Source organism: Ambystoma mexicanum, chromosome 3p (genome assembly GCF_040938575.1).
Source record: "Ambystoma mexicanum isolate Mex_15411 chromosome 3p, UKY_AmexF1_1, whole genome shotgun sequence".
Taxonomy (NCBI): domain Eukaryota; kingdom Metazoa; phylum Chordata; class Amphibia; order Caudata; family Ambystomatidae; genus Ambystoma; species Ambystoma mexicanum.
This window is the reverse complement of record NC_090925.1, coordinates 909522539-909546764: the sequence shown is the minus strand read 5'-3', so window position 1 is coordinate 909546764 and position 24226 is coordinate 909522539. Positions and strand designations below refer to the sequence as shown.

Below are 24226 nucleotides of genomic sequence, written 5' to 3'. Positions count from 1 at the left end.
TTGCATTCTCTATACAGGCACACGCCCACCCACCTAGAACATTCAAAAACACACATCACATCACATCACTTCTCATTCACCCACCAGTCACTCAAACATCTCTTACATCCACTCATTGCATTCTCTACACATGCATACACACACCCACCAAAAACAATCAAAAACAAACATCAGATCACTTCTCATTCACCCACCAGTCACTCACACTTTCTCTTGCATCCACTCATTACATTCTTATTTATTTTATTAATGTGTTATAGTTTATAAATAAACTTTTCACATATAATATAAATCATAAACATAATAAATACATTTATAATCCACATACACATCCAAATATAAATATTTAAAATATATCATATCTTAATTCATTATTCCTAATAAAATAATGCACTTAGCATAATTAAAACAAAGGATAAAAGTACATTTTAAAGTTAAAATTATAGCTTAGATATTTCATGTTATTTCCTTAATTAGTTTCTAACTTATTTATTCAGGTGGTACGCCATAACACCAACAGCAAATTACCCAGCACAACCATATCATTTAAATCGAAATCCCAAGCAGATTCTCGGTCGCTAACCAAATATTATACATTGCAATAAAAATCTTCAGGTTGGAAGCATTGACATTTTGCCACCAAAAGATAGCATCCTTAATATATTCGATGTTATATACATATTTATCGTAGTATCTCTTGTACATGCTAGACATTGTAGGGCAACTAGTCAGTAAGTGTTTCCCTGTCTCAGTTGTTTTATCCTTGCACAGCCGACAATAGCGATCGGTGACAGGTATCTTACACACTGCGCCAGTAATCGCCAAGACTGGGAGCAGGTTAATCCTAACTAGAAGAATGCATCATGTTAGTCTTGGCGCTGGGCATAAATTCAAATATTGCTGTGGTTTTTTATAAGTATGTAGCGTATACTGTACAAACTGGTATTTTTTAAGACCTTCTAATCGGGCATAGTTTTCTATCCAGTCTCCCCGATCAACTTTCCTTGATAGAGCAGATTTTACTGCAGGACAATATTCTCCCGCTCTCTTGCTCCAGTTTATCTCGTCTAAGTACTTCTCAATGTTTTCCTTAAAAAGAGACTTTTTGGGCTCCGTGCTGAATTCCTGTTGCATAGATACCAACAATTGGTTACTAGAAGTAATCATTAGTTTCATGTATAATTCTGCTCTTCTCTTTAATACATTCTCTACACAGGCACACACCCACCCAGAACATTCAAAGACACACTTTACATCACTTCTCATTCACCCACTAGTCACTCACACCTTCTCTTCCATCCACTCTTTGCATTCTTTACACAGGCACACATCCACCAAGAACACTCAAAAACACACATCACATCAGTTCTCATTCACCCATCAGTCACTCACATCTTCTCTTACATCCACTCATTGCATTCTCTGCACAGGCACACACCCACCCATTCAGAACACTCATAAACACACATCACATCACTTTTCATTCACCCACCCACCAGTCACTCGCACCTTATCTTACATCCACTCATTGCATTGTCTACACACGCACACACCCACACACCCAGAACATTCAAAAACACACATCACATCACTTCTCATTCACCCACCAGTCACTCACACTTTCTCTTACTCATTACAATCTTTGCGCACAGGCACACACCCACCCTCCCAGAACATCAAAAAACTCACATCACTTCTCATTCACCCACCGGTTACTCACACCTTTTTACATCCACGCATTGCATTCTCTACACAGGCACACACCCACCCACCCAGAAAACTCAAAAACACACATAACATCACTTCTCATTCACCCACCCACCAGTCACTCACACCTTATCTTACATCCACTCATTACATTGTCATTGTCTACACAGGCACACACACACACACACACACACAGAACATTCAAAAACACACATCACACCACTTCTCATTCACCCACCATTCACATACATACATCTGACAAGCACTTCACACATGCAAAACACACATATTACTAAAAAAAGCCTTCTTACTTTTTTCTTGCAGCTTCGTTCCATCCTACCACGCCCCCTCTGCTCCTCTGTGCTGCTCACAAACATGAACCAGGAAGTTGCAAGCGCTTCCTGGTTCCTGTATGAGAGCTGCAAGAAAGCCGAGGGAGAAGGGGTTGGAGCTGAACGTGGCATGTGGCATGTGATATGTGCCACATGTGACGGTCAGCTCCAACCCCTAATTAGTGCCTCCCCGACCCAGCCTTCACCCTGATGGGTGAGGACTGGCCCGGGGACCCACCAGACCTGTTGTGGTGGGCCGCCCCACGCCACGGGAGGGCCTCCTACACCAGGAGCACTCGTTTTTTGCGGGGCACCAAAACATCTTTTTAAAGTTGGGGTCACAAGGGAGTCCCAGCGGTTGCAACTATGTTTTCAGCATCCCTCTGAGTCCTAAGAACGCGTTAGCCTCTCAACCAATGTTTGTAGCCTGATTTTGCTTATTTGATCTTGCTTGATAGGATAAAAAAAATCAAAGCCATCTCTTTGCTTTAGGTGCCTAATCTGTGCACACATATCCTGCTTCTTCACCACCACTAAGGCATCATAAGAGTGCAGATGTCTCCTTATTCTACTCAGGGAAAGTATTAGCAGATTTGATAAGGTAACCATCAGTGGGCCTCATTACGAGTTTGGCGGTAACTCGTAACACTGTTCTGCCGCCTGATATCCCAGTGCCCCCGGGACATTACAAGTCCTGGCAGCCCGGGATATCAGGCGGCAGAAAGTGTAAGTCCCGATTTCCGTGGAGTCCCATAGGACTCAATGGGAATGGGGACACGGAAGCACCGGCATCATTGCTAACGGTGCCATTGCTTTAGTGAAAACCATGCCTGTAGGGCCTAGTGCTCCCGCTAGGTTAGACCTGCCAGAAGCAACAGCCCCTGCTGGCATACTTGTAGTCTGGCGGTCCGGAAAGGGTGCCGGTACACTGCTACCGGCACCCTTATTTCTGAACCGCCAGGCTTATGTGAGACCCAATGTTTCCTCTATAAAGTGATCAAAAATATCGACATTAAAAGTGTGGAATTTCCAATCGTGGGAAGCATTTTTCAGAATTGAATCGAGCTTATCGTTTACTCGAGTAATTGTGGTCGGAGTCCAATGGACCCTGTTTTCCACTGAATTAATGGCCAGGGTATGAGGACCACTGTTCTCACGCTTTTGGATACTCAATTTGAACTCAACTGTCTGTGTTCACTCAAGTCGGTCTCCGCAATCCTTAAAATTTTACAGCTGTCGAACAACCAATAATCCATGAAGTTGTAATTAATAATGGAGTAAAATCCACCATTCTGCCAGGTAAAATTACTTTGGATGTCTCTGGGGATTTCCCCCTTCAGCACCCGCAGCCCGAGACCCTCAAACCCCTTTACCCAGTGTCACCCAAAGTAATATTTACTGTTCTTAGTGATATAGTGAGTGGGGTGCCAAATCCCTAGAAGAATCTACATCGATACAGGCGGTATTCAGTGGAATAACCCCTCTCCTCCCAGGGCCGCCTTGCCCACTCAGCCGGCTAAGGGCACAGACAAAGGGCACCTAGCTGGGCACCTGCATCTCCTATTTGCCTGTTCGCCATGGGCACCCCATCCCCTGCCATGTCATGACCCCTGTCTGCTGCAACAATCAGGTAGGGAACAATGATTTGTTTGTACATCTAGTAGTGCTGTAGGCCTGTATTTTGATTCTAGTTGTATCTTGAATCTAGCTACTGCTCTGGGCCACTACTTTGCATCTTTTTCCACAGGGATAGTGTCGTAGTCCAGTATTTTGAATCTAGCTGTATTTTTGATTTAGCTACTGTTTTGTGCTACTACTTTGCCTCTTCTTCCATGTGGATGGTGCCATGGGCCTGTATTTTGGGTCTGGTTGCATTTTGAATCTAGCTACAGTTTTCGGCACCTGCCTTGCATCTTTTTCCACAAGGATAGTGTTGTAGGCCGGTATTTTGAATCTAGCTGCATTTTGAATCTAGCTACTGCTCTGTGCCACTACCGTGCATCTTTTTCTACATGGATAGTGTTGTAGGCTGGTATTTTGAATCTAGCTGTATTTGAATCCAGCTACTTCTTTGTGCCACTACTTTGCATCTTGTTCCACAGTGGTGATGCCAAGGATCTGGCAGCATTTTTAATCTAGCTACGGTTTTCTGCCTCTACCTTGCATCTTTTTCCACAGGGATAGTGTTGTAGGCCGGTATTTTGTATCAAGCTGTATTTTGAATCTAGCTACTGCTCTGTGCCACTACCGTGCTTCTTTTTCCGCAGGGATAGTGTTGTAGGCTGGTATTTTGAATATAGATGTATATGAATCCAGCTACGTCTTTGTGCCACTACTTTGCATTTTGTTCCACATGGGTGGTACCATGGGCCTGTATTTTGGGTCTGGCAGCTTTTTAAACTAGCTACTGTTTTCTGCCTCTACCTTGCATCTTTTTCCAGAGGGATAGTGTTGGGAGGCTTACACTTTAAATCTTGCTGTTGTTGTGTGCCACTACCCTGCTTCTTTTCCCACAGGAACTGTGTTATAGGTTTGCATTTCGAAGCCTACAGGGACTCTCTGAAGCGTATTGCACTCCATCTCAATGGAACATAGCCATATACCGCCCAGAGCATGGCCACTCACCAGCATATATCTGCAGCAAATTCACCACTCGACTTCATAATGCACATCACCTCTGCCATTAAAATGCAGCTGAGTCACACGATAACAAATCCGGTCCAGCTGGACACATAATCTGTCTCCGGGCAGTCTATCAGAGCACCCATCCACTAGCCAGATCCCATAGGTCGCTAGCAGGGACTTAGCCACCCCTCCCTACTTTTGTGCTGGCTAAAATGCAAACACACATTCTGAAAACACACACATTCCCAGTCCACCGGGAAGCTATGTGCCAGAAACGGTGTTACGAGGTCAGCAGCAAGCCGCCAGTCGCACCAGCAGGTTACCTCCAACCTCGTAATGTGGCCTATCAGAATGAGCTCAGCTTTTCATCTTTCCTAGATCAAAAAAGGTATAGCATAGTATTTAGTAACATTTTATTTTCAGCCTTACATGATTATTTGCATTTTAATATTGCAGATTGCTTTTTTTTTTTACTGAAAAGATGATTTGTTCTTTCCCCTTATTGCATTACAGTTTTCAAAACTACAAATAGAGAGTGTCAAGGGGAAACAGGCTTCTAAAACACGGCTGGAGCTTCAAGTCCGATTTGACCCCCTTTCTGTCGCAGACCCTCTTTTTACTGCTTACACAAAAAAAACACAAGTATTGGGTTTTTCAATGGTCTCTTGAAATTGAGTGCCAGGTTCCCCCTATGAGTTACAGTGGCGTCCCCTGTTTTGTAATATATCTGTGCAACAAAAACTATCGAGAAACTTTAGAGGACGCTTACAAAACGTCAGGCAATCTTTACTATAAAGGACCCCCTCTCAGCAAAGTAGTGTGCATTTTAGGGTTTACTCTTGCTAAACCTTCCTTTGTCTCCCTTTATGAAAATATAAGACAAAATGGTCGACAAAAGTAGATACATGCTTTACAAAATGGCAGAGGAAGAACGCATCGCCTTACCTTCAATTTCATCCGTTCCCAACTCCCGGTACTGGAAGAGAAAGGAAAGGTGTGTTAAAAAAAAATCTGTCAGCAAGGGGCGACGGCAATACACGACGGGATAGTTCCAAGTGTGTAGAAAAGGGTCGAGGGGGGTGTATGGGGTGCAAACCCGGAAAAGAAGGAACGGTGTTCAGAGCGTATGGCAGGTGGACGAGAAGAGGGTACAAATCGCGATGCGAGAGAGGAAGTAAATGAAAAGGGGGAGAGGGCACGGGATGAGGGGAAATGGCGTGCATGGAGAAAGGGGAGGGCACGGGATGAGGGGAAATGGCGCGCATGGAGAAAGAGGGCAGAGGAAACAAGAGCAGCTCAGTAAGACAGGAAAGAGAGAGCTGGGTGTTGTGGCCTTGAAGGACGACAGGACGCTGTAGTGAGTCTACTCTACTTTATTAAATAACAACTGGTGTGGACTGGTATATGTCCAAGTTCTCATCAAGCACATACTTACAGTTCAGTTACGTTAGGACTTCCCCAGTTGAGTCACTGAGGGAAATGTGTGCACTAGGATGGCACGCTGTAAGCTTCTAGGGCCCCCAGGTAACCTCCTGTGGCTGTGGTGTTACACCCTAGAAGCTGTGCTGTACGGCTGCTGGAAGTTCTTACTTTCTTGGCTCCTCATCAGGAGCAGCGCTGTGGTGCGACCGCTTCATCTGGCGGGCTGCCAGCTCTGAAGCGGGAAATGTTTTCCCGCGGAGCGTGGGCTCGCGAGATCACGTTACGTGTGATCTCGCGAGAACACGCTCCCACGATCGTGTGATATCCCCACACACCTCCTTTGCTGGGAAAAAGGATGGGTGGTCATTCCATGACGAAGTCTGCAAACTTGCTGGGTTTTCTTCTCTCTCTCTGAGGTCTGCTTAGATCTGTATATGGGGCAGGATTGCTGGAGTACCCTTGAGAAGATGCGGGTGATTCAAGTTCTTCTTCCCTTGCTCTTCGCTGTGACTCCCTGGGTGTAGTTGGAGAGTTGGGGCTTGAGAACTCGTTGCCGTGGTGTGGCTCCAAGACACCTCTTTCTGAGCGGCGAGGGTTTTCGGATGTCCCTTGGCGGTCTTGATCTTCTCCGGTGTCCCAGTGTGGTTGTTCCATGTCTTCCCTCCTGCGGTACATGGCCACTCTCTCCAGATTCCATTTCCTTCCGTCGCTGGTGCAGATGTGGTTTGACCCTCTCTCCATGACTTCTATGGGACTGCTGTACTTGGAGCCGGTCGAATTGTCTTTGTGGGGAAGGCGTATTTTCACCAGGTCACCTCTGTTAATTGCTGTGTGTCGAGCGGCTCGACGCAAGTCCCCTTGGGCCTTCATGGCTTCTTTGTTGCGCCGCATGCGAAACGCTACGTCGTCCATGTTCACGTCTTTGTCAGCCCTCACTTGATGGAGCCAGGGTGGTACCAGTGAGGATGCAGCCCTTCTCCTCCTCAGCAGATGGAATGGGGAGAACCCAGTGACGGCATTGGGGGTGAGGCGGTGTGCCGCTACTGCTTCCTTGACCATCTTGTACGGGTCTGAGCCCGAGGCATGAGCCAGTTGTAGTGCCCCTTTGATGAAGCAGTTTGCTCGCTCAACCAGGCCATTGGCCTGTGGGTGGTATAGGCTTGCTCTCCGTTGTCGAATGTTGTTGAGCTTGAGAAACTTCTCCATTTCTCGGGAGACTAGCTGGACTCCGTTGTCTGTGACGAGTTCTTCTGGTAGACCTTCCCGCTGGAATACGGCGGTGAGTGTTTCAATGACTGTGCTTGTGGTGATGTCTGACGTGAAGTCAGCTTCCACCCATTTGGAGAAGTAGTCAACCATGACTATCCCATATCTGTGCTCTGGGGGCATGTTGTCCAGTGGCCCAATGAAATCCAAACCTAGTTTTCGCCACACCCCTTTGGGGACTTCGGTGGGCAGCATGGGGGCTTGCCTCACGGTTAGGCGCTTGTCACTGTTGGTGCACTCGTGGCACCTTTCGACCATTTGTCTTATGTCCTGGTCCATGCCTGGCCACCAGTAGGCGTCGCGTATCCTGCGTCTGGTCATGTTGCATCCCAGGTGGCCCGAATGTGCCCTGCACATTATCACTTTGCGGATGCCGCTGGGCGGGATGATTTGATCGCCTCTGAAGATGAGACCGTTCATGGTGGATATTTCCGCGTTCACTTTCCAGTAGGGACGGAGGCCTTCGGGGATCGCTCTCTCGTTGGGCCATCCTTCGCGAACCCAGGTGCTGACGTGCCGTAGGGCCTCGTCCTGTTCGAACTCCTCCCGCCAGTGGCGCTCACTCAGGTCCATGTATTCGCCGTTCCTTAAGTCACTGATCGAGGCTACGACACACTCATCCTCCAAGAACGTGGTGTCGGGGGCTCTTTGGCTCAGGAGTCTGGACATGCAGTCCGCTTGTGCATTTTTCCACCCCGCAATGTGTGCTATTTCGTATGTGTATTCTTGAAGCTTTGCGGCGATTCTGGCCAGCCTCGGGGTGGCCTTCTTGGTGCCGCCCGGGCTCAACATGTGGATGAGGGGTTTGTGGTCGGTGACCAGCTTGAATCTCGTCCCCCATACATACGATCTGAAGTAGTCGACGGCCCATGCACATGCCAACATTTCCTTCTCGACCGTGGAGTAATTCTTCTCCGATGCGGATAAAGCTTTGGATGCAAACGCCACAATGTTCTCAGCGTCTCCCTTCTTCTGGGTCAGGGTGGCCCCCAGGCCATACGCGCTGGCGTCTGTGGTAATGCAGGTGTCCCAATCAGGGTTGTATGGTTTCAGGCACGGCGCGTGTAGGATTCTCTTTTTGATTTCACAGAACGCCTCGTTCTGTTCCGGACCCCACGAGTAGGCTGCCCCCTTCTTCAGAAGCTCCCTCATGGGAGACGTGGTCTCGGAGAATCTGGGGACGAATTTGGCATAGTACTCCGCTAGGCCGAGGAATGAGCGTAGCTCCTCTTTGGACAACGGAGCCAGGGCTTCTGTTATGGCCTGCATGAGGTCCTTCTTGGGACTGACGCAGTCACTTGAGATGCAGTACCCAAGGTATTCTACCTTGTTCACTCCGAAGACGCATTTTTCGTGGCGTAGGTGAATGCCCTCCTCTTGAAGCCTGCTCAAAACAGCCCTGAGTGCCTTGTTATGGGTCTCGTTGTCTTTGGCATACACAAGGATATCATCTTGAAAGAAGGAAACATTTGTGAGTCCTTTGAGTAAGGAGTTCATCATTCTCTGAAATGCGGATGCCGCCGACGACAACCCGAATGGCATGCGGGTATATTGAAAGGTGCCAAAGGGCGTGATGAACGCTGTAAGGGGGCGAGAGGCTTTGTGCAGGGGAATCTGGTGATAGGCATCACGCATGTCCAGCTTAGAGAAGATTGCCGCCTCTTTCATCATGAGGACGATCTCATTGATACTGGGGAGTGGAAAGCTATATGTGATTACCTCTAGATTGAGGCTTCTTAGGTCGATGCAGATTCTAAGGTCGTTGCTGGATTTCTTTTTGATCAAAACTACTGGACTCAACCACTCTGAGGATTCCACGGTCTCGATGGTTCCTTCTTCGACCATCTTCCGAAGGTGGGCCTCCAATGCGGGTCTCGCTGTGGCAGGTACTGCCCTGACTTTGTGTTTCACCGGTATGGCGTTGGGTTTCAGGCGAATCTTGTGGGCATAGTTTCTCACCTTCCCTGGGTTCTCGGAGAACAGGTCCGGGAACATCTCCTTGAAGTTCAGCACTGCTCCTGAGGAGACCATGAGAACCTGTTCCGGAGTGCTGGGATCCAGTTTCATGCTGAGTTTGTGTTGATCGTCCCATCCCAGTACAGCTGGGCCTTTGGGTGATAAATACACTTTGGTGGTGGTGGACCTCCCTTTGAATTCGATCCGGGCTTTGATGTAGCCTAAAAGGTCGACAGTTGCACCACCGAACACCGTCGACTTTTGCCTGGTCGTTCTGATCTCTACTTGTGCTTGTCCCATCAACTCCTTATACGTGTTGATGGGGAGGATTGAGGTCGGATCCCGAGTCTGCCATGACGCGCGTTTCCATTCCGTCAACTTTAATGGTGCAGTGGGGCTTTTCCCTCCTGGCCTGGGGGGCGTTCACCATGACAACCATGGGTCTGTCCTGCTGGTCGTCATCGTCGCTTGAAACGCAGTCACCATCGACACGGGAAACCGTCTTCTCCCGCCACATGCATGCCGGAGCCACGTGGCCGATGCGTCCGCACTTAGAGCACTCTTTATTCCTGGCGGGGCAGTCGCGATCATTCGCCATGTGCTTGGTGCTGGTGCATCTATAGCATTTGGGTGCCTCCTTTTGCCTGGGACCTTTGTCTCTGGGGCCGTCGCGGGACTGCTTGTCTCTGCGCCCTCTCCATTGTAGCGCCGCAAGTTCGGGCGCGGGCAGGTGACTTCCCGCCTCTTTGCGTCTGCTGGAGGTTTCCTCCTCCGCCCTGGCAATTTGGATGGCCTTGTCAAGGGTGACCTCCTTTTCTTGTATGAACTTGTCCTGCACTTTCCTAGAGTTGGTGTGAACGACGAGCATGTCGCAGATGACCTGTTCTGCGTTTTCGCCAAAGGCGCAATGAGAGGCCAGCTCCCTCATCCTGGTAATGTAGTCGTCCACGGGTTCGCTCCCTTCTTGTTTGCGGGTGTAGAACCTCAGCCTGTGCAGTACAACGTTCTCCTTATTGGTGAACCTCTTCACAATGCGACGGGTCGCTTCCTTGTAGACGTCGTCGTCGTCGTCATCATCGGCCGCAGGTATCTCCTTCAACCCAGCAAAAATGCGCTGTCCTTCAACCCCCAACGCATTTAACAGCATCACCTTCTTCCTCACGGGGGCATACCGCGTACCGCCTATCGCTTCCAGATAGGTGGAGAACAGGGGCTCCCACTGCATCCATGGAATTGCTGGTGTCCCTGGTGACGGGAGAAAGGCAGGGGGCGGTGTGGCGCCTTGCATGGTGAGGCCGTGGGGTCTTTAGTATCCTCGTCGCCAATTATGTTGTGGCCTTGAAGGACGACAGGACGCTGTAGTGAGTCTACTCTACTTTATTAAATAACAACTGGTTCTCATCAAGCACGTACTTACAGTTCAGTTACGTTAGGACTTCCCCAGTTGAGTCACTGAGGGAAATGTGTGCACTAGGATGGCACGCTGTAAGCTTCTAGGGCCCCCAGGTAACCTCCTGTGGCTGTGGTGTTACACCCTAGAAGCTGTGCTGTACGGCTGCTGGAAGTTCTTACTTTCTTGGCTCCTCATCAGGAGCAGCGCTGTGGTGCGACCGCTTCATCTGGCGGGCTGCCAGCTCTGAAGCGGGAAACGTTTTCCCGCGGAGCGTGGGCTCGCGAGATCACGTTACGTGTGATCTCGCGAGAACACGCTCCCGCGATCGTGTGATATCCCCACACTGGGACATGGAGGCAGAGAGAAAGTGTGAAAAATGAAAGTGAGGAGGAGACTGTGGGGGAAGGAAGAGTGGGGTTGGAGTGGAGTGAGGGGACGAAGTAGACGAACGGAGAGACAATAAAAGAGAAAATAGCGAAGATAAGGAAGACGGGGCGACGAGAGGAAAGAGCAATTGCATATTGAAATGAGGAGAGGGAATCACGGGTTGAAAGGATGGGGCGTTAGAGGGGCAAGGAAAGGAGGAGATAGGAGTAATTTAATGGAGGGAATGGTGGGGATAGAGATAGAGAGAGGCGATTTTCGATGGGGAAAAGTGGAATTTCGAAGAGGGAAGCAGGATTGGGAGGGCAATGGAGGAGAAGATTGCGAGAGTAAAGGAACCGGGAGATAGGAAGGAGGGAGAGGTATGAGAGACCGCAGAGCAATATACGGACTGGGACCAAAATCGTTGTTTTAATGAAAAATGTACCAACCTCGCATGAGAAGCAACGATCGTGCCCACACCTAAGGGTTTATGGGGTGACTAACCAACTTCTGAACGACTGCTCTAAAGGACTTTGCTTTACCTTTCTCTAGAGAACGTGTGTGTGTCCATATCTCGGGAGGATAGCCCAGGGGCAGCGTGCCCGCCTTGGAAGCAAAACTACACAAAGCAGCAGGTGTTCGATCCCCGGGTCTGCGCTTAAAAACCTCTGGGTACTAAGCGCGTTATAAATAATCATATCATATTTCATCCCAGAAGGTCACTTTTTCCCGTTTTGGAGGGGACTGTCACTGTCCACTCTTTATCTCACGCTTGAACCAGCACTCAGTCCCACACAGAAGCAGGCTGACTCCAGTTGTCACTCTCTCTCTCGCCAACAGAGGTACACGTGCCTTCAAACATCCGTATATCACTATGACAGTTGACAGTGCACAATGGTAGCAAACGGGAGGAAGGCTATACACAATTAGGGCACGAGATGGCAGACAGATGAGACACACAGCCCTCGTCCTCCCCCCACAGGATGCTCACTCACCCCCTGCTTCTCGGCGATGCCCTTGCGCAGGAAGATGCAGGCCGGCCCGAAGGGGTTCTGCATGGCGGGGCAGCCCTGGGCCAGGGTCAGCAGCGGCACAGCGAACTCGGGCACGCAGGCTCCCAGCTTTCTCCTCAGGCGGGCTACCGGGCCGTGGGCTTGCTTGTAGGGAAGGGAGAAGAGAGAGAGGAGGGAGACAGCAACGAATATAATGTTTTATAAGAGAAGCAGTGATCAGAGAGCTCAATGTTGCGTCATCGGGACCTTTCGGATTACAAACCTCCCTTCCTCTCTCGCCCACCCCAAGCCCTGTGGCATCTGCCATTTAAATCTTGCTGTTCAAATTATCTTTTAAGAAGATGCCAGCTGCACGATCAAATTGTCTCGCCAATCCTCGTCTGGCGATGACAGACGTGCTGTGTGTGCAGGCGCGTCGTGCTCCCTAGTCACTCCATATTCCCCACATGGCGTTTGCCTTTAAAGCTCGCCCGGTGTGTGTGATTCTTACTGCGCCCTCTCCTGCATTACATCCCAACCCAAAATGACGTTGCGAGACTTATCCTGCCAAGTAAATGGTCACTGTCTGGCACTGGCAGTTGCATTTTTTGACGGGAAGTCCCCTCTCTCTCTCTCTCTCTGTCTGCCCGTGAAACCATATTAAAAGGTGCCAAGTAATGCCTCTTGATTGTGGGAATACGGTATGCGTCATTAGCAGCCATCTGACTTTCAATAGAGGATACATGTTCTTTTTCAATGGTGATATTCCCAAAGTCAGTACTGCACCCATTTTAGTTCAAATGGAACCCTAATCATGCAACAAGGCCAACTAGCTCCGTTTTATCAACTGGAAATGATTGGATTACTTACCTTTAATCTTCATTATTCCTAAACCTATTCTTCCTCATCACAGTACCTACCTAGGGGGTAGTGACAGAACCTACTCTGAATCCAATTAGTCTCTCCCTTCTGCTGAGGGGGTGTAATACCCCCAGTATCTGTTGAGAGTGGCCCGGCCTCTCTCAGGCCCCAGTCAGCCCTCCCCCCCGTTATTAGCACTCACATAGAGTTCTGCGTACAGTCCGGGCTCCACAGTCGCTCTGTCGTGGCCATGGAACGCCCCATTTATTTAAAGCACATGCAGCGTAGTTGCTTCACTCGGCCACGTGTGAATGCCCTCAAAGGGGCAGCCACCACACTCCTACTTTTTCATAACAAAACAGCAAAAGAGGTAAACTACACACAACTCACAACAATACACTGCACCCAAAATAAACACCCCTTTAATCACATGCCACCCCAGACCCATCAGTCACTTCTCAGTCCATGGGCCGGGCCCACCAGTTCAGGGGTCCAAAACATAGTCATTAAGATGGGCAGACTTCCCCCGGCCGACCCTTTGGGGATACCTTCTGCCTGGCCTCCCAGATAGGGTCCTCGACACTTGTGTCCCCCCGACCTAGGGAACTCAGCGGATGGGCCAGGCCACTGCCCTCATCCAGTACATCACCATAGTCCCTTCTTTGAATCGCCCCCCGGCCTGGGGTCTCCAATCTTCTTGAAGAAGCTGGCATTGCAGGTGACAGTGGCAGTCCCATCAGAAGCAGTCACCATTGAGCTGTGTACCGCCACCATGTCCGTTGGACCAGGCTCGTATGTTAGCGACAGCTTGCCTTGAGGGTGCAAGTTCTTTAGAAGTACTTCATCTCCCGGAGCTAGCTGCTGAGGCCGGAGCCCTCTCCTGATGTTCTCCCCCTCCGTCATGACACTCCTCTCCCATTCCACCTGAGCATTGTCAATGACTGCTGGTTCTCTCTCCCTCACTTCTGGAATCAGACCCCTCGGACATCGCCGGCAGTGGCGTAACACAAAATGTGGGGGGTCCCCTGCAAGTCATGCTGAGGGGGGGCCCCCAACTCGGCAACAAATCACAGGTCGTGCCACACTCTGGGCGGGCTTAGATTATCACACTTGCACAATACGCACAAACGTGGTGCTGAAGGGGTCTGCCGCACACTGTACTAGGAGAAAGATATAAAAAGGCCTCATTACGGGTCTGGCGGTAGCCGGTTGCCACCCGACCTGAAAAAATTACTGCTGCCGGACTTCCGGTAACACTGGGGTATTACAACCACGGTGGCTGGGAGGTCAGGCGCCGGTAATTCTGGAAATCCCCGTTCCCATAGAGTCACATAGGACTCTATGTGAATGGGGAACACGGAAGCACTGGCACCATTAATAACAGTGCCAGTGCCTCTGTTACGGTCTGCTTACCGTGGCTGCTGTGCCCGGCAGGGTCAGACCTGCCGGGCACAGCAACTCCGGCAGGCAGATCCGTAGGGCACCGTTGTAACCGGACAGACATACTTGTAATGAGGCCCAATATGTGTTTTATTTCAATATACATCACACTTGCTGAGAAAAATTGTCTAAAAAACCAAGTGTTTACAATTGTTTTGTAGAGGAACACCAATCGAATACAAGCAAGTCACCAACAATGTACAGGAACATTAATGCTTTGCTATTAAAAATGCCATGCCACATTGAAAACATGTCCCACTGGCTGCACAATGTAGACCAGTGTAGACATGTAATAACATTACAGTAAAACATGCCAGGCCACATTTAGACGTACCTAGACTGGTTGCACCAAAATGCCAGTCGAAGCAATAACACTCATCAAGAAGAGAGCACACATTCAAGCCCGTCCTATGTGGCCTTTAACAACACGGCCACACTCTTTAAAATCTGCAAGGAACTGGTCAATCCTGTTGCAGTCTCTACCTCTCTTGTTCCCTCCCAGGCCATCTGTATGGCTCTGGCCTCTCACTTCTCTGCTAAAACTCAGGACATCCTGTCCTCTATCTCCTCTTCCTCTCCCTCTTTCTCTCTCAGCCCCCCTTTGGCCATCTCTACCTCTCCTCCACCTTTCTCTCTGACAACACCTGACAAAGTTTATAGACAAGTCCGATCTATGAAAGTGTCGTCCAAACAGGTGCTCCCCTGCTCCTCCAGAACCATCAAGGACCATATTGACACCCTCACTCCTGCCTTGGCCAATTTCTGTAATCACCCTTTCGCTACTAGAACATTCCCCTTTCCCCTTAAGCACTCCCTTGTGCACCCACTCCTCAAGAAGCTGTCTGCTGATCCTACCTGCCCGGCAAACTCCAATCACCATCAGGTCTTTCCTGGGCAAACTCTTAGAAAAGCTGGTGTTAAGGAAAGCGTCTCGTGGGCGCTGAGTACCTGAACTTCCAGTTGATGGTCGCGGTGAAGTAGCCAGGCTGTCCACCTGATGATTGCTGAATGTGTAATGCGAGGAACCAGCACAACACCCACCCTGGAGTCAACAGGGTCAGAGGTGAACCGGTTCCCAATGCCACGGGTGCACACTTCTCGGATTTACGTGACGTCGGAACAGTGCAAGCACTGACAGGGAAGGCGGGTCTTGGCTGACGGGTAGATCCACAACAGGATTCAGCAGCAAAGGCTCGAGGCTGTAGCAGCAGACTGATGAAGAGAACTGAAGTAGGCAGGCGCAGTAGGCAGGGTTAATGAGGCAGAGTATCCCCTGAGGAGGCAGGAGGACAAGCACAAACCCAGAAGGGCAATGGAAGCCAGGAGAAACCTAGAACCCAGGGGCTGCCAAGGAGACAATAACTGGGAGTCAGGAAGGGAGAACCAGAATGGCCAGAAGGGAGCTAACAACTAACCCCTCAGGAACTGACAAAGGGGGAAAAACCAGGAAGAAATGGCAAGGAAAACTAGGCTGGATGCAGGCAAGGTGCAACTCAGAGAGCAGCACAGGAGAGGACGCAATCAGGGAATAAACCACGTTGAGACGCGGTCTGTTCAAATCAACTGGCCCTTAATATAGGGCAAGCAGCACCCGGGAGGCTTGGAACGCAAGCTGTGCTGTTCCTGGGTGCTGACGCGCCCAAAGCGAGGCCGGGGAAGCAAGCCTGCGGCTTTCCGAGCGCTCTGTGGAAGGTGCATGCATGGAGGGTGAAACAAGGCCTTCCGCGCATGTGCGAACCCACGCGAACAGGAAACCCGGAAGCGGCAGGAGACGCAGAAGACCGCGGTCCCCCCAATCTGAATCGGGGGTAAATACGCTAGGACGGGGCGCGCCGGGACTGGCAGGCGCGCCCTGCACCCCAGGTAAGTGGCATGACAGCTGGCCATCTCCCAGCTTACTCTCCACACGGAATCTGTTGGTTGTCTCCATGACCATCAGTCTGGCTTAAGAGCTGGCAGAAGCACGGAAACTGCTTTCCTGCTTTCCTGAACACCCGTGAAGATCTGCTCTCTAACCTTGATTCCAGCATTCCTTCTGTTTTAATCCTCATTGATCTTTCCTCTACTTTCGACACAGTCAACCCTGCCATCCTGATCAATCGACTACGTGAGAAACTGGGCATCACGGATCAGGCTCTGGAGTGGCTGACTTCCTTCCTCTTGGACTGCCCCTCCCAGGTCCAACTTGGTCCCTTTCTCTCCATCACCGCTCTCTCTACCTGTGTTGTCCCCCAGAGCTCTATCCTCTCACCCTGGTTTTTCAACCTCTACTTGGCCCCTTTGGCCACCTGATCTCTACCTTCGCCTCTAACTTTCAGTGTTATGCGGATGACACTCAGCTTTCTTTCAGGTTCCTCTCCTCCCCCACTCATTCCTGACTGTCTATCGCAATTCAGGATTGGTGCGCCTCCAACACTCTCTGCCTTTATGCCAGTAAGACGCAGATCTTTCTCACTGGGAGCCCTGCCCGTGCTTTCCCTCTCTCACTCTGTCCGCCCACATTGGGCCCTCTTCCTTCAACTTCCTTCAAGGCAAACAGCCTTGGTGTCATCTTCGACTCCACTCTCTCTTTCTCTCCTCACATCTTGGATGTCGCCAAGTAGTCCGACTAACAACACCTCCTCCTCAAAGTGACTCTTCCCTTTCTCACGTTCCCCCAGAAGCTCACTGCCTTCAGGGCCCTGTTTCTCTCTAGGCTGGACTACTGCAACAACCTCTTTCTAAATTTGCCTTCCTCTACTCTCTGCCCTCTGCAACTAATCCAGGACTGCAATACTTATTGTTGGCCTCAAACCCAGGGATTGTATGTCTCCAGCCCTTAAATCTCTCCACTGGCTCCCAGTAGCTACACAAATCAAGTTCAAGACCCTTTGCATTGTCCACAAGGCTTTCTGGGGTCGGGGCCCACACTACATTCAACGCTCTCTTCCAAAATACCTTCCTTCTCGAGCTTTTCCCCCCACTACCTCCAACTCTCTAAGGGTTAGACGCTTCTCCAGGCAGAGAGTGGGGGGTGGATCTCTCTCATCTGCAGGTGCCTCCCTCTGGAATGACCTCCCTGTCCATCTCAAACTTTAGCAGACCACAGCTAAAAATGTTCCTCTTCTCCTCTGCTTTCTCCCTCTCCCTCCCCTGCTGTCCTACCTGACCTGCCTGTCTGCTGCACTGACTGGTTGCTTGGCTACCCTCAGAGTCTCACTGATCAGTCACCCTTTCACTGCCTCCGGGCGTACCATGCACTTAGGGGCTGTAAATGTAACCCTACCGTCCCTTGTTATCCTTGCACTAACCTGAGCCGCGCTGCACCTACTCAGAGCATTACTGCCCTGTTCTCCCCTCCCCTCTTCCTTGAACTTCCCCCCTCCCTTTCCCCTTGCATTTCTCGTTCTCGCACTTGCACAATCTGAATGACACAATGCCAAGTAAGATTGTGTGTCTTGGCCTCCTCTGTCTTCCCTCTCTTGGCTTGTCGTGCCTAGAAACACTTGTGTACAGGCGTGGTATAAATGACTTATTTCATATCATATCATTTTATCACAGGTGTCCAGAAAAATATACAATGCCGCAGTAAGAAACGGCTAGACTGGCAGTACCCAAATGCTATTCTAGCCAGGTAATTACACTTAGCAGGACTGCTGTATCAGAAATGCTCAGTAAAAAAAAGTCATATTCAACTGAGGAATGACTAGACTGGCTGCACCAAAATGACTCTAGCCACTAATACCGCATATCATGCCTACTTAGCCTGGACATGGACAACCATTAATATTTATCGCATAATCCCGCCCCCACATAACCCCTCTCCCTCCCACCCACCCACCCTCTGCCCCAACCTCCAAAATCAACTCCTTGGCCCAGAATTAACTTGACATCCCTTTTCCTTGTCCCAGAGCTTACAAATGAGGCTCCTTTCCTCATAGGTAAGTACTGGGACGAGGAAGAGTGGGACTAGGAGTAATGAAGATTACAGGTAGCTGAGTCAGGCATTAACTCCATGCACCTCTACCTCATCTCAGTACTTGATGAGGCAGCTTGCCTCATACACAAGTACAGGGACGAGGAAGAATAATGACAATTACCAATAAGTAATCAAGACATTAAACACAAGTAGTGGCGTAACACCATTGAGTTGACTGTGCTTCAGCACTCGCCCCCTGAAACTTTGGGCTATGTTGACTCAACCTGGCTGACCTTTGGAGCAGTTGCCGGACAGAACAGGACACAGATGTTAAACCGCACCTGGGTTTCACTGTTAACAAGGGCCTAGCAATTACTAACATAAAGCATTTCACTGTTAGTACCTGCATTCAAATGCCAAATATTTTAGGCAATTTAAATCGTTATCTGAGTTTAGTACTTGCATGCCAAGGGAGTCATTGGAAGGGTAGAGAGGGAACAGGAGACTGCTCATTCTCACAGCAGTCCACATGTGGGTGCTTTCAGACTTAAAGGAGAGAGTTAACTGCTTGTAACATTGAAGTTGCACCACAATAGTCTCATTAAAATGCGTAAAGAAGTTAGATGTCCCCACACAAATAAGTTTGCCTCTCCCCCATCGCTTGAGAAGTTAGCGCCTCTCCCAGCATTTGAAGGATAAGCCCCCCCAAAATGTAGGTTTTGTTGTGCCCCCGAACACAGGCACACACCATTCAGCATAAACACACACGCACACCCATCCAAACATACATTTAAGTGTGCACTCTTTCACCATATGGGCACACTCAGTGTGCACCCTTTCACCATACAGGCACACCCAAGCAGCCACCCGTACATTAAAGTTTGCACCCTTTCACCATAGATGCACACACACCCAGGCACCCACCCATACATTTAAATGTGCACCCTTTCACCATACACTCACACAGGCAGCCACCTATACATTTAAGTGTGCACCCTTTCACCATGCATGCATACTCAGGCAGCCACCCTAAGTGTGCACCCTTTCACTGTACACGCACGCACGCACACCCAGCCATCCATACATTTGTGTGCACCCTTTCACAATACACTCACACAGGCAGCCACCTACACGTTTAAGTGTACTCACACACACACACACACACACACCCACACATACACACACACACACACACACACACACGTCATGGGGTTGAGGGGAGCCCTATTGCTTCAAAACAAAATTGTTTCTTTTTGAAGTCAATGGGCCTCATTACAAGTGTGGCGGCCACGGAATGAACGGTGCCGGTAAGGGACCTGCACCTTTCATTCCGGGCCGCCACATTACAAGGTCTGCAGCAGGACCTGCTAGCAGGCCAGGATGCTAACAACAGGCCCGTCATTAACGGGCCCATTGTAAGCATCCTCCCCATTCCCATTGAGCCCTATGGGGCCTCAAATGGGAATGGGGATCTACCGGGTCCGGGTCCCGTGAAAGGGAATTACCGGGCCCTCCAAGGTCAGAATGAATGGCCCCGTAAGTCCCCTTTTGCGGGACCCGGACCCAAGTGTGGAGGTAGCCATGCCGCTAAAAACAGCATGGCTACCTCCAAACTCGTCATGAGGCCTACTGTGACTTAATAAAGAAATTATGTCCGTTAAAGACAGCACCATAACAGAAATAATTTCTTTATGAAGGCAGAGTGACTTCAAAAATAAACTATTTCTTTTTGAAGTCATAGGGCTCCCCCCACCCCATGACATGAAGGCCTCCAGTCTGGGGTCTTCCATGTCATGGGGTGGGGGGAGCCATCGGACTACAAAAAGAAAGTTTATTTTTCTATTTTTTAAACTTTTATTTTTTGTTGGCAGAGGTTTACAGTAAACAGACACATCAGAGCATTCAGCAAAGTCGATACATGCAAGAGACATAGCACATCAGCAGATAGAATAACCTATGCACAGTAAGAGAAGTAGTCAAATGTGAGACATCATAATATTTGAAATCAATCTCGTAGAACCGGGGGTGAGTCATTTCCAGATACGCTCTCCTCCCGATTGATAAGGTAGCTATTAAAGGCGGACCATATGTTCCTGGGGCAAGAGTGAGCTTGGAGAATGTTGAGATATTCTTCTTCAAAATTCCGGGCCCAGGTAAGTGCGTTGAGACACTTTTGGAAGGTCGGGGGGAGGGGTTGTTCTAACATTGTAATACACACTTCTTGGCTATCATGCAGCCAATGTTCAGAAATGTAGCCATACGTCTAGCCTCACTGTCATTCCACACCCCAAACAGCACCCCTAGCGGATCAGGGTCAATCACAGTGCAAGTGATGTCTGTAAGAGCCCCCAAAATCCCATCCCAGAAGTCTCCCAATATGTGGCATGTCCAAAACATGTGTAGATGGTCAGCATCCTCTGACTTGCAGCGAGCACAGGTGTGTGTGGTAGTGCGAGCAAACCTAGAGATCTTGAGAGGGGTGTAATACAGCCTGTTTAGTAATTTAAACTGCATGACTCGGTAACAGGAATTGAGGGATACTCGATTAGTGTGGGAGCACATCTTTTCCCATAATTGGTCTGTGACCTCTAGACTCAGTTTGTCGGCCCATTTGGAATGTGCTTTGGATTGCGGGATTGGAGCTGCCCTTAGTCACATTTTATACAGCGAGGAGACAACGCTACGAGCGCCGCATGAGTTGGCAATATAAGCAATTTCCGGTGTGTCAGTAGGCTTCATTGGGAAAGTGGGCCATCGAGCACGGAAGGCAGCACGGAGCCTATAAAATTGTAACAATTCAAGTGCAGATCCGGAGTGACCTTGCCTCCATGTCTGTGGATCAAAGAATTTCCCACCGGGAAAAAGGTCAGTTAGTGCTTGGTATCCTAGCACCCCCCATCGGTGGGCCAGGGCCGCGTCGTGTGTGGGCTCCAATCCAGGGAAACTCCATATGGGGAGGCATTTGTAATAGGGGTAAGTTGCATCAGTTGCCGTCAATAGACGGCCCAAGGCCAGCAGGGTGGTTGCCACAGGATCAAAGGGGGAATCCGGTACATAAGTCGCAGTATAATACAAGTGTCATAATATTGACTTCAGCCGCCGCCAGGGTTTCCAACTTGACGTGCGGACGAGTCGAGGAGCCTGGGTACCAGTAAGTGGCGAATTGGGCCTGTGCGGCCATCCAGTACCGTAGTAGGTCAGGGGCCGTGAATCCCCCGTTCTCATATGAGAGCGTCATATCAGACCATTTCTTACGTACTGCCCCAGAATGCCATAGGAACTGAGCACATGATTTGTGTAGTTGTGTGAGGTATTGTTTCCCGGGCCAGATGGGTACGTTGCTAAAGATATAGAGCAGTTTGGGGACTGGGACAATCTTAATGAGGGAGAGTTTACCAGCCAGTGATGGTGTGAGATGGCACCACCGTGTCATTTTTGATTCAGCCAATTTTGCCACAGCCAGGTAGTTATCTGCTAGCAGGTTAGCTTTAGACAGAGACATTCGGACACCCAAATACTTGATACCGTCGGGGGACCAGCGGAGCGGATACTCGGAGTGAGGTTGCTGAGAAGAGTCGGTAAGTGGGAGGATCTCGCATTTGGAATAATTAATTGTAAAGCCAGAGTGGGTGCCCACACGTGTGATATCTCGCAGTATAGGGTCCAAGTGGATGGCGGGATCTCTAATGTATAATAATACGTCATCAGCATACAGGGATATTATCTCAGGGGAGTCTTTCAATCGTATTTCCTTGTGGGAATGGCGCGCTCTGATGTGGTCCGCCATAGGTTCTATCACCAGTGCAAAGAGGATCGGGGAGAAAGGGCAGCCCTGTTGAGTACCTCTAAAGACTGTGAATAGTGTAGATGTAGGGGAATTGACCCGGACTCTTGCCATCGGGGTAGTGTACAGCAGTTTAATGTATCCTATCATGTTGGGGCCAATCCCCATCTTCTCTAGGAACAGCCACATGTATTTCCATGAGACCATATCAAATGCCTTTTGAGCATCAAGCGTGACCGCGATGGCACTCGCGTCCTGGTTGATTCTGGCCATGACATTGAAGAGACGTCGGATGTCATGTGAAGTGGATCTCCCGGGTATGAAGCCCCCTTGGTCTTCATGGACCAGGTGTGACATGATCGTAAGGAAGCGATTCGCTATAACCTTAGCAAAGATCTTGGTGTCAATGTTCATGAGGGAAAGGGGCATATATGAACCACACTCGACGCTAGGTTTGTCGGGTTTTAGCAATAATATTATAACGGCTTCACGCAGGGAGGAGGGAGAGCAGATATCTGAAGCTACTCCTCCCAGATCTCCAGTAGCATGGGAGCGAGAATAGCCACGTTCTCCTGGTAAAACTCGGGAGTGAGTCCATCAGGACCAGGTGCCCTGCCCTTCGGGAGGTCCCTTCGGGAGGTCCGAAATGGCTTTGACTATTTCGTCCAGCTGGATCAGGGAGTCCAGTTGGTCCCGGGTAGCAGAGGAGATATATGTCATGGGAATCTGTTCAAGAAGGTCTCGCATATGCTGTTCACTATGTTCAGGGGGCAAGGCATACAGATTAGTGTAAAACTCAGTGAAGATATCCAATATCTGCTGGTCCGACCATTGTGGAACCCCCTGCGCATCCCTGACAGACACTATTTGGGCTTGTCCCCCTTCCCATCTCATTAATTTTGCTAGTGTTCTTCCAGATTTTTCACCTTCCCTGTATTTACGAGCAGCCTGTGGGCGACTAAAATATCGAACCTCCCTAGTGGCGTGCGTTTGGAATACCTCAAGTTCCTCGCTGATTTTAGCGAGTTTGGTGGGGTCGGCTGCTGACGAACAATCCTGTTCCAATTCTCACAGTTTGGATTCGGAGCGATTAAGGTAGTTTCGTATGGTCTTTAACACCCCCTCCTCCCTCGAGATGGACATCCCCCTGATGTATACCTTGAAAGCATATAAGCGGACCCCAGCAGTAGTGGCATGTAGGGAGTTGCATTCAAAGAAGGTCTCGATGTCCGCTAATATGTCTGCCTTGAAGACTATGTCGAGGAGGGCCGCGGACTTGACGCGCCATGTACTGAAAGTAGGCACCGGAGCACCCAACTCTACAGACAGGGTCACCGGGGCATGGTCAGACAACGTATGGGTGAGTATCTGCGCTTCGATAATCTTCCCCATCAGGATGTTGGACACTAGGAAAAGGTTGATTCTGGAGGAACTATTGTGAACGGTAGAATAGTAAGTGTATTCGCGTGATTGAGGGTGGAGGGTCCTCCAGACATCTCGAATGTCCAATGATGCACTGTGTATGTGTAGCCTGCATGTGGCTTTTGATAGAGGTGTGGGTGCGGTTCCGGTCCTGTCCAAACCGGTATCGAGAATTAGGTTAATATTGCCTCCCCAGATGACTGGAATGCCCACATATCCCAGAAGTATTGCGGCGATGTTATCAACGAAATCTGGGGTGTCTACATTGGGACCATAAGTATTAACAAGAATATATTCCCTGTTCACTATCATGCAGTGCAAGACAATATACCTGCCCTGAGGATCAATATAGTCCTTATGGAGTGTAAACTTAATAGATTTATGAATCAAGGTCAGCACTCTCCTAGCTTGTGTAGAGTAGGACGTGTAGAATCTAGTAGACCCCCAGGATGGTGCAATGTGCATTGCCAAGCTGCCCGTGGAGTGCGTTTCTTGCAGCATAAGTATTTTAATACTGTGTCTCTGGGCGTAGGCCATGATTTTATGGGACTCTGGATATTCCAGGACATTATTTTTGTAGGCATTTCAGTGACCTAAGGTACATCCCAACTGACGTGTCTCAGCATGTCTCTGCAAGTGTGATCGTTCGTAAAAGTGTGCCCTGACATGACCTGAAATACCGGTCTGCCTCCGCCGTTTCCAGTAAAACTCCCCTGAACAGGACCTCCCACCTCCGTCACCACCCTATCGTAGCTGGCAGTG

At 49.5% G+C, this 24226-nt stretch overlaps 1 protein-coding gene across 3 annotated transcripts in view; it reads right to left on the bottom strand.

Annotated features, from left to right (window-relative positions):
• Positions 1-24226, bottom strand: part of LOC138581094 (calcium-binding protein 5-like) — a 478774-nt gene that overhangs the window by 239008 nt on the left and 215540 nt on the right. The window contains exons 1-3 of one of the 3 annotated variants that reach the window (XM_069652171.1): positions 12343-12551; positions 12063-12220; positions 5610-5640 (exon numbers count right to left, since the gene is read on the bottom strand). In XM_069652171.1, coding sequence (XP_069508272.1) covers positions 5610-5640; positions 12063-12125 — 94 coding nt within the window. In that variant the 5' untranslated portion in view covers positions 12126-12220; positions 12343-12551. Of the gene's footprint in view, positions 1-5609; positions 5641-12062; positions 12225-12342; positions 12552-24226 lie in introns of those variants that run through there. The other 2 variants (XM_069652169.1, XM_069652170.1) reach the window with 2 other exon arrangements.